The 12,500-nt window shown below is 29.3% G+C and overlaps 1 protein-coding gene across 1 annotated transcript in view; it reads left to right on the forward strand.

Moving 5' to 3' along the window:
- Positions 1-12,500, forward strand: part of LOC145268689 (uncharacterized) — a 1,072,728-nt gene that overhangs the window by 543,375 nt on the left and 516,853 nt on the right. Inside the window, exons 99-102 of the mRNA XM_080124201.1 lie at positions 2,333-2,362; positions 4,673-4,702; positions 8,652-8,681; positions 11,148-11,177. Of these exons, the coding sequence (XP_079980327.1) occupies positions 2,333-2,362; positions 4,673-4,702; positions 8,652-8,681; positions 11,148-11,177 (120 nt within the window). The remainder of the gene's footprint in view (positions 1-2,332; positions 2,363-4,672; positions 4,703-8,651; positions 8,682-11,147; positions 11,178-12,500) is intronic.

The following is a 12,500-nucleotide window of genomic DNA, read 5'->3' on the forward strand; positions in this document are numbered from 1 at the left end:
GTCGTATACCTGTTTGTTTATTTGTTCACAATATAGGTCATACATGACGTCTTAGCGGATGAAGCGATTAGTGATGATGTGACAAAAGGGTTGGATAACCATACACTGTTTGTGACGTCAGAAAATTATACTGTTAGGGCTCAAATCAGAGAAAGGAGAAAAGACACCTTTTTGTTGCATCACACACACACATATATATATATATATATATATATATATATATATATATATATGAGAGCGAGGTGGAATATATATTGTCAACAAACAAAAATATGTGTATATAATGAATAGTATGTGACTAAACCCTCCGCATGGCAATGTTTCCACATTGGCAACGCTGGATATATATATATATATATATATATATATATATATATATTCACACACGCAGACATCTAGTATATATATATATTCACATATCTAGTATGCATATATATATATATATATATATATATATATATATACAGGGAGACCCAACGTTGTCTAGGATTTAATAACGATCAATGAAAGTCTATCCTCTCCCATACTTATCACCGAAGTCAGGGAAATCGATCATTTTTCAATCAAATCGATTGATTCTCTGATTAATTGGGGACCAAACGCAGTGAACCAGAAGGAACGGAGACTACAATGTATGCTGGGAGGCATATGAAGCTTACTCCCGGTGCACCGCGGTGGGTCACTTACTAGAGCAGGCAATTAATCGATTTGATTTAAAAATGGGAGATTTCAATATGGAAATGTGAACCGTACGTTGGTCATCATCCAATCCTGGGCAACGTCAACCCCTTGCTAGTATACATGTGTTTGTTTGTTTGTTTGTTTGTTTGTTTTTGTTAGCAATACTTATTGAATGAATCCAATTATTTATATGAAATTGCATTTTTACCCAAATGCGAGTTGGGAATCATTTTCCCTTTGACCAGTTTAGTACCTCCTAAATGGGGTGCGGCATATTTATTGTTTTTAAAATATGATTATTCACTGACACGTGTTTCGTTGTCTACGAATCTAGCGAGATTCAGCCACTCTGATGAGTCGTAGACGACGAAAGTCGTGTCAGTGGATAATTATATTTTAAATATATATCCTAAAATTAGTGATTATCATTTTATTGCGTTTGTGAATATTGAATAATTTTGAACATTCAGACTTTTGTTCTCATCTCATATATATATATATATATATATATATATATATATATATATATATATATATATATATATATATATTATTGTTTAAATTAGGGATTGCATGTGGAGATGATGACAAAAATTATGAAGATTAAATTTGGGGCAAATACTTTGGCACCCCACCTCTCAACAAATGAGGTATCTATTCCGACATCCGTTCTTAATAGGAGTAGGTTGGGGGTGTCCATTCCAAAAGCAATTCTTAGCATGAGGAGGTTGGGAGTGTCCATTCCAAAAGCAATTCTTAACATGAGGATTTTGGGTGTTGGGTGTTGGGCAGTACCTTCCACTGGGCCACGCCGGTTAACGGGTCCTGCTAGTTTCCTATAAAATGCAATGAGTTTTGGAATTCTTGAAATGCGGATTGATAGTCCGAATCATGAATAATTTGGAATATTCAGATATTTGTTCTCATCTTGGAGTTTTTTCCTTACAACATTTCGGTCGATTTAACCGAAGAATTCAATTTCAGAATTCAATAATTCGATTGAATAAATTTGGTAAAATGAAATGATTCACCTTGAGCCGTTATTGAACAAGATTGCATTTTGACAATTTTACAAATCGCAGACATTCTCAAGATTTCCAAACCTAGCGTTGAAAATGACATGTTTTGTTTACAAACTTGATGTTTTCGAAATAAAATAAATTAAAATAAACAAATATTTTGGCCAAGTCAATCTCAGTTCAAGCTGCAAGTTGGCATACGAACTCATGGCGAACCCTTCCAGGTTTACTTGCCAACTCGGTTAGCTGTTGTTACTACCCGGCACGGACTTTTATTATTGTACCTAACGGAATAAATCTCTATTATATTACTAAATCTGCGTATTGTCCCCCTGAAAAGCGTAACATTTTTATTCGAACAATCCATATTTAAAAATAAAAGTTCATTATGTTATCACGTGGTTCGAACACGTGACTACAGTTCACGGAGTGTGAAACTGGTAGTTATGAGTTAAAGTTTCGTATTGAAGATGTGAAATCATAGCGACCCTTTAGCGGGTTTCTTGCCAATTCTGTTGTTGTTACTTGACTCGGACGTCTATTATTGTACCCGTCGGAATAAATCTATTTATATATTAAAATATCTTTGTATATAAAAAAATCTTGATACATTTTTATTACATTTTCTACAGAACAAATTACGGAAATACGCCCGACACTTGGTAAGTTTTAGTTGTTTATTCGATTTTAATAGCTTATTTTAAACCAGTGCGCATTCTTCCTCAGAAATGACGGGGAAAACATATGCTTCGCTAGTGTTTGCAAAACTACATCGAATCCAAAATTTACGTCATTTATTCATTCATGAATTATTATTATTATTGTTATTATTATTATTATTGTTGTTGTTATTATTATTATTTATGATCATCTTTAGAGCTACTTTCATTCAAGCAGTAAAAAATGACACTTTTTTATTCGCTAACTTTTATGTGACTGGATAGATTTACATTTATATACAAATAAATGAATATTACTTTTCATTATCCATGCATATTACGAGGTTCCTTCTCAAACGTAAAACTTCCAATATTTTTAATCAAAATATTGGACAGCTACGAAAGCAGGAGTGAACCGGCGACCTTTTATGCTGCTATAGTTTTTTTCCTACCTAGTCACCACCATTCTCAATGCATTTTTCGCCAGGAATTCAATGATGCATTTCTGCCTCTGACGAACGTCTATGACAGGTGTTGCAGTCTTAGCATCTCACACAGTCAGTATTTGCCACAGGGAGATGAAACTTTCACGTCACTGTTCATGAATGCATAAGTTCAGTGAGCATAACAATGCAACTTACAATTCCCTCTGGTTCATCTGGACTGAATAAAAAAAAGGAGGCATTACTTTTGGACCGTCCTTCGTATATTTTGTTTAGTTCTCAAAAACTGCAAGACCCTAGACACCGGAGTCGGAAAGGTGAATTGATCAGTCAGCACCCCTGAGGAGGGGCATTCATGCAAAAGATCCCTGTGTAGCTCCGTCAGCATTTCATGGTAAGGGCGCTTCGGGCGATTAGCAAAAAATTAATCCCTTCTCAAAGAAAGAAGGCAAAGCCCGAGAAGATAGACCTCCTAGAAATGCACAAAAACAAAACGCCCAAAATCAGCAGGGAATGGATCATTACAGGAATCTGTCTTTTCCCCACTCTTTATCTGTGCCTAAATCAAAACGTAGATTCTATGAACAAATCTTCTTTCTTAGAAGTGCACGCTTGTGGAACTCTTTTCCGTTTGCCTGTTTCCCACCTGACTACAACTTGGATGTCTTCAAGTCCAACATAAACAAATTCCTGATACCCCCCTTAAGTAAGGCACTTTATCAAATCTCCATTATTAGCGATTAGTACGATATTGTCCCATTGATTACTGTACACGCAATAACCCTTATCCACGAGTGGCCTCTGGGCCTTGGTAAGTGGTGACTTCCTTGTAAAAAAAGGTATATATCTGTTACTATCTTATATGTTTTTAGAGTGATATGATTTTCAGTTGATTAACTGTGTCTGATATATACACGTGAGTTAAAAGAATGAAAAGAATATGCTGTTGTCTCAGCCTATATATATATATATATTATGAGACAGAACTAGATATATATAATGTTTTTAAAGTCACACAAAGTTTTATCTCGTAGGGCAGTGGTGTATTATAGGAATAAAGTTCTTTATTTAACTGAAAACAATAACGGTTCATTTAGAAATATTTTATGTACAAACAATTGTTTCAGCCCATTTCGTAAGCCATACAAAATTTATGATTAATAAAAAATGCTGCATCAGTGCATTATGACCCAATAAAACTAGATCTCGAATCAAATCGAAACTAGAACATAATGAACATATTAGCCAATAATTTTTGTATGAAAAAATAAACTTATACTGCATGTGTGTGTATATATAATGCATATACATATATAATGTATGCACACATATGAGATATATATATATATATATATATATATATATATATATATATCATATATATCATATATATCATATATATATATATATATATATATATATATATATATATATATATATATATAGTTCCACAGCAAAACAACGTCGCAGCCCACAAGAGCCATGAAAGAGCTGCGACGTTGTTTGGCTGTGGAATTTATTATATACAATCTCTCACATTCTGAAAATCCCATATATATATATATATATATATATATATATATATATATATAAACATATTTAAACAATATAATGAATGTGTGTGTATGTATATATACATGTAAGTATATATAATGTATATACATATAAAACGTGTGCATATATACACGTGTGTATATATATATTGTATATAAACAATATATATATATATGTGTATATATACATGTAAGTATATATAATGTATATACATATAAAACGTGTGCATATATACATGTATGTATATATACATTATAATTTTTAATTTGTCTCTGTTCCGATTTTTAATTCAATATTACTTCCCCCGTCTTTACAGAGCAAGAACACGAAGTATCAACTTCAACCGGTAAGTTAAAAAAATAATATATGTCGTATTCCTATTTTGTTTGTTCACAATATAGGTCATATACGACGTCATAGTGGATAAAGCGATGAATTATGATCTGACAAAAGGATTGGATATTCATACACTGTTTGTGACGGCAGAAAATTATAACGTTAGGGCTCAAACCAGAGAGAGAATGAAATATATATATAAAAAAAAGAGCGAGAGGGAATATATATTGTGAACAAACAAACACACAAAAATATTATGTGTATATTAAATAGCATGTGACTAAACCCACCGCATGGCAATATGTTTCCACCTGGCAACGCTGGGTATATACAGCTAGTGTATATATATATATATATACATATATATATATATATATATATATATATACAGGTAGTATATATATACAGGTAGTATATATATATATATATATATATATATATATATATACAGGTAGTATATATATATATATATACAGGTAGTATATATATATATATATACAGGTAGTATATATATATATACAGGTAGTATATATATATATACAGGTAGTATATATATATATATATACAGGTAGTATATATATATATATACAGGTAGTATATATATATATATATATATGCAGGTAGTATATATATATATATATACAGGTAGTATATATATATATACACAGGTAGTATATATATATATATATATATATATATATATATATATATACAGGTAGTATATATATATACACACAGGTAGTATATATATATATATATATATATATACAGGTAGTATATATATATATACAGGTAGTATATATATATACACAGGTAGTATATATATATATACACAGGTAGTATATATATATACACACACACAGGTAGTATATATATATATATATACACAGGTAGTATATGTATATATATATACACACGGGTAGTATATATATATATATACACAGGTAGTATATATATATACACACAGGTAGTATATATATATATATATATATACACAGGTTGTATATATATATATATATACACAGGTTGTATATATATATATATATATATATATACAGGTAATATATATATATACACACACAGGTAATATATATATATATACACAGCTAGTATATATATATATATATATTATATACACACAGGTAGTATATATATATATACACACACACACACAGGTAGTATATATATACATATATATATATATATATATATATATATATATATACACACAGCTAGTATATATATATTCACACACTGCTAGTGTATATATATATATATATATATATATATATATATATATATATTTATAATTATTTTTTTACTATAATAATTAAATACCTACAGACACTAGTGTTTCATCCTTTCGGGATTCTTCAGTGCAGGGTGTCACGATTACTACCAGTCGAACGATTCGAACCCCGCGACACGAGACATCTCTGGCTCGATTAGCGGAGGCCGTATCCATTCGGATACCATTAACCGTGTGAAATAGCGTTGAATTTTAAACATTTTAATTTAAATGTTCATTACGTCAGACAGACAGTGATCAAATCGTTATACGATGATCTACGCATAATATATATATATATATATAAAGAAAAATTACAATAAGTTTAACAAGGTAATCAAAATGGTAAACTTAAAATATATTATAAATATTAAAGAGTTTATATTTACAAGTAAAGTAATCTCAACGAGATGTAAAAGCTCAATAAAACCGAAAAGGAAATAGAGCTTATAATATGAACAAATGATTAATAAAACATGTTAAAAAAACATATTTAATTTTAAAAAGGAAGCACAAGATAAGTGGATAGTCCTTAATCCGCGGAGATTCGAAGAAATACTCTCCTTCTCATCAGAGGGCAGGAATTAGCAAAATGCGGGATCAGATTTTGCATGTAAAAGTATATAATGAAACCACAAGTAAGTCACAAAAATTAAATAGGTTTTTACCATGTTTTATTAATCATTTGTTCATATAGTTGTTAATCATTTGTTTATATATATATATATATATATATATGTATATATATATATATATATATATATAAGTTCCGTGATTAAATTTTAAATTCTGAAAAAACAACATATAGAGACATATATTCGATTTAAGAATTTATTGTTTGACAAAAGGAATATATAGAAGGGGTTATTTTAATTTCCTTAATCCATGGATTTTCAATAATAGATTAAGGAAATTAAAATAACCCCTTCTATATATTCCTTTTGTCAAACAATAAATTCTTAAATCGGATATATATCTCTATGTGTTGTTTTTTTTTTTTCAGAATTTAAAATTAAACCACGGAACTTATATATTGCTCTATTCTTAAATATTGAGCTTTTCCTTTTTGGCTAGGATCACCTTGAAAGTATTACTTCAAGTAATATCTATCACGATTTTTCATCTGAATTCTATCAGTGTCTTATCTCGCTTATATATATATATATATATATATATATGTATATTATATATATATATATATATGTATATTATATATATATATATATGTATATTATATATATATATATGTATATTATATATATATATATGTATATTATATATATATATATATGTATATTATATATATATATATATGTATATTATATATATATATATATGTATATTATATATATATATATATGTATATTATATATATATATATATGTATATTATATATATATATATATGTATATTATATATATATATATATGTATATTATATATATATATATATGTATATTATATATATATATATGTATATTATATATATATATATATATATGTATATTATATATATATATATGTATATTATATATATATATATATGTATATTATATATATATATATGTATATTATATATATATATATATATATGTATATTATATATATATATGTATATTATATATATATATGTATATTATATATATATATATGTATATTATATATATATGTATATTATATATATGTATATTATATATATATATATGTATATTATATATATATGTATATTATATATATATGTATATTATATATATATATATATTATATATATATATATATATATATATATATATATATATCCTTAAATTAGTGACTATCTTTTTATTGCGTTTTTGAATTTTTGAGATAAAGATAAATCATTTTAATCATTTCGAAAATTCCGATGTTGAATAATTTGGTACATTCATCGAATGTTTTTCTCACAAAATTTGGGTCGATTTCATCGAAGAATTAAATAATTCAATTGAATAAATTTGGTAAATGAGTTAATCCCCCAAAGCCGTTGTTAAAAAAGTCGGTCGGTTGACAACCAGACAAATCGAAGACATTCTCAAAATTCCCAAGCCTAGCGTTCAAAATGAATTTCATTTCATGTTTTGTTTACAAACTTGATGTTTGGGTTCCCCCTTCCTAAAAAAATAAAATAAAATAAAATGAACAAATATTTTGGCCAAGTCAATCTCAGTTAAAGTTGCAAGTTGGCAATACGACCTCATGGCGAACCCTTCCAGGTTTACTTGCCAACTCGGTTAGCTGTTGTTACTACCCAACATGGACTTCTATTATTGTACCTAACGGAATAAATCTCTATTATATTATTAAATCTGTGTATTGTTTTTGACTTAATTTTCCAACAATATCTGTCCTCCTGAAAAGCGTAACAGTTTTATTTGAACAATCCATACTTAAAAATAACACTTCATTATGTTGTCACGTGGCTCGAACACGTGACTACAGTTCACGGAGTGTGAAACTGGTAGTTATTAGTTAAAGTTGCGTATTGAAGATGTGAAATCATAGCGAACCCTTAGCGGGTTTCTTACCAATTCTATTGTTGTTACTTGACTCGGACGTCTATTATTGTACCCGTCGGAATAAATCTATTTATGTATTAGAATATCTTTGTATATAAAAAAAATCTTGATACCTTTTTTTTATTACATTTTCTACAGAACAAATTACGGAAATACGCCCAACACTTGGTAAGTTTTAGTTGTTTATTCGATTTTAATAGCTTATTTTAAACCTGTGCGCATTCTTCGTCAGAAATGACGGAAAAAAACATATGCTTCGCTAGTGTTTGCAAAGCTACATCGAATCCAAAACTTACGTCAGCTATTCCTTTATGAATTATTATTATTATTATTATTATTATCATTATTTATGATCATCTTTAGGACACCGCCGTTTATTGTTTATTTAGATTTCTGTTTTATTTATAAATTCATTTTGGTATGCATGGGTTATTTGGCTTGACATTTGCTTTCTTGCTTCCTCTCACTACTAGAGCTACTTTCATTCAGGCGGTAAAAAAGGGCACTTTTTTACTCGCTTTTATGTGACTGGATAGATTTATATTTATATACAAATAAATGAATATTACTTTTTATTATCGATGCATATTACGAGGTTCGTTCCAAACATAAAGCCTACAGTATTTTTAATCAAAATATTGAAGAGCTACAAAGACGGGAGTGGTGCCATTGAACCGGCGACCTTTTGTGCTCCTATAGTTATTTTCCTACCTAGTCACCACCATTCTCAATGCATTTTCACCAGGAATTCAATGATGCATCTCTGTTTCTGACAAACATTCATGACAGGTGTGGCGGTCTTAGCGTCTTACTCAGTCAATATCCACAACAGAGAGCTGAAACTTTCAAGTCATTGTTCATGAATGCATGAGATCAGTTATCATAACAATGCAATTTACAATTCCCTCCGATACATGCGGGCGGAACAAAAAATAGGAGACATTACTTCTGGACCACCCCTCGTATATTTTGTTTAAATCTCACAAACTGCAAGAACTTTGACACCAGAGTCGGAAAGGTGAATTGATATGTCAGCGCCCCCAAGGAGAGGCACTCATGCAAAAGGTGCCTTTGCAGCGCTGTCGACATTTCATGGTAAGGACGCATCAGGCGATTAGCAAAAAAAAACAAACAAAACAAATCCCTTCTCAAAGAAAGAAGGCAAAACCTGCGAGGATGGACCTCCTAGAAATGCACAGAACAAAACTCCCAAAATCAGCATGGACTGGATCATTACAGGAATGGTAATATCTCTGTTGATTTTAGCGGCCTAAGATAAAAATCTCTAGTCTAGTCACTCCTCGTATATATATATATATATATATATATATATATATATATATATATATAATATATGTCCAAGAATCGTAATTTGAAGAAAGTGCTCAATACTATTGCAGAGCAAATATATATTTTTTATTACCGTTTTATCTGCTTAGTCACACATGTTTCGGTTACCGAATCATATCAACGATCCAGTAACTTCATCAAACTTTACAGAAATGGTTATGTAACGATTTCTGTAAAGTCTGATGAAGTTACTGAAAAAAAAATGGTAATATATCTATATATATATATATATATATATATATATATATATATATATATATATATATATTTAAGCCAAAAACAATGCGGAGGAAGACCGGAAAAGACGAAGTAAAAAAGAAAAACCAACAGATGTAGACGTGGGTGGTGTGGAACTTTGATTAATTTCGAGAGAAAGGTACCTCTCTTTTTGAAAAAGAGAGGTACCTTTCTCTCGAAATTAATCAAAGTTCCACACCACCCACGGACTTTACATACACCGGACACACCAGCAACTTGGTAATAAATAATTATACATTGAAGTGGAGAATAGTCAAATAAAGGTTAGACACTCCTCTACTCAACCATACTCGTCTACATCTGTTTGTTTTTCTTTTTTACTTCGTCTTTTCCGGTCTTCCTCCGCATTGTTTTTGGCTTTAAAAAAACTAATATATATATATATATATATATATATTATATTTCTTTACCAACAATGCTTCAAGCAAACTACTACCTACTCATATATATATATATATATATATATATATATATATATATATATATATATATATATAATCTTGTATACATTTAAACAAAAACTTCTGTTGTGAGAGTTGGCAGCGATTAGTATCTTTTTGTATTTTTGCTTAAAAGTTTGGTGTGCCATATTATATAAACACACACACACACATATATATATATGTGTGTGTGTGTCTTCAAAATCAGACAATATATTATCTCCTACCACATTTGTGTATGATACGAATAGAACTCTTTATTTAACAGAATATAATCCCAGCTGATTAAAAAAAATCTATTTACAAACAATTGTTTCAGCCAATTTCGTAAGTACACATGTTATGTCATAGAAAATTCATGATTCACAAAAATGCTTCATCAGTGCATTATGACCCAATAAAGCTAGATGTCGGATGAACTGGAAGCTGGAACATGTATGCACATATGTAGCCAATAATTTTGTATGAATAAATAAACTTATGTGTGCCAGTTCTGCTCTTTTAATTTGTCTCTGTTCCGATATTCTATAATGAGTTAAACTTCTTGATTCAATTAAATTCAATATTACTTCCTGCGTCTTTACAGAGCAAGAACACGAAATATCAACTTCAACCGGTAAGTTCTATATATATATATAACTCGTATTCCTGTTGGTTTATTTGTTCACAATATACCTCACACATGACGTCATAGCGGATGTAGCCATAAATTGATGTGACAAAAGGGTTGGATAACCATACGGTGTCTGTGACGCCAGCAAACTTTATTGCATCAGATCACGCGTGAATATATATATATATATAGTAAAACTGGTAATTAGTAAAAACCTGAAGAGAGAACTCAATACTATTGCAGAGCAAATATGTGTTTTATTTTTTATTTCTTTTTAATTTTTTTTATTACCGTTTTATCTGTTTGGTTACATATGTTTCGGATGTTGGACCATGTTTACGATACAACAGCCTCCTCAGACCTTACGGAAAAAAAACTTTTTTTCTGTAAGGTCTGACGAGGCTGTTGGATCGTAAACCTGGTCCAACATCCGAAACATATGTAACCAAACAGATAAAACGGTAATAAAAAAATTAAAAAAAACACACATATATATATATATATATATATATATATATATATATATACCACTCTATCTCTCTCTCTCTCTCTCTCTCTCTCTCTCTCTCTCTCTCTCTCTCTCTCTGTATATATATATGTACATACATTCCTCTCTCTCTCTCTCTCTATATATATATATATATATATATATATATATATATATATATATATATATATGATTACAATAATGGAAATAGTATTCCGACAAAATAGAGAAAATAAAAAAGGAACAAACCGTATTATGTGTTCACCAACGTTTCGTCTTTATTTCCACCCAGAGGAAGTCTCGAAATAAAGACGAAACGTTGGTGAACACATAATACGGTTTGTTCCTTTTTTATTTTCTCTCTCTCTCTCTCTCTATCTCTCTCTATCTCTCTCTCTCTCTCTCTCTCTCTCTCTCTATATATATATATATATATATATATATATATATATATATATGGGTGTACATACATAGCTATATATATATATATATATATAGATAGATATGTACATATTATAAATATAAAGATGGAGAGAATATATATTGTGAACAGACAAAAATATTCGGTGTTTCTTAAATAGTATGTGACGATTCATGCACGAAATTATTTTCAATAAAATGTAGTTTTTTAATTTTTGAGATGAGGATTGATAGTTTGAATAATTTTGAATATTTGGACTATTGTTCTCATCTTGGATGTTATTCTCACAGCATTTCAGAATTTACGAATTTCATTTAATTAATTTGGTAAAATGAGATCACTCACCCTGAACTGTTGTTGAACACGATTGCCGTTTGACAACCAAACAGATCACAGCAATTCTCAAGATTTCCAAACC

Source organism: Euprymna scolopes, chromosome 44, assembly GCF_053919585.1.
Source record: "Euprymna scolopes isolate OS-2025 chromosome 44, ASM5391958v1, whole genome shotgun sequence".
NCBI lineage: Eukaryota > Metazoa > Mollusca > Cephalopoda > Sepiida > Sepiolidae > Euprymna > Euprymna scolopes.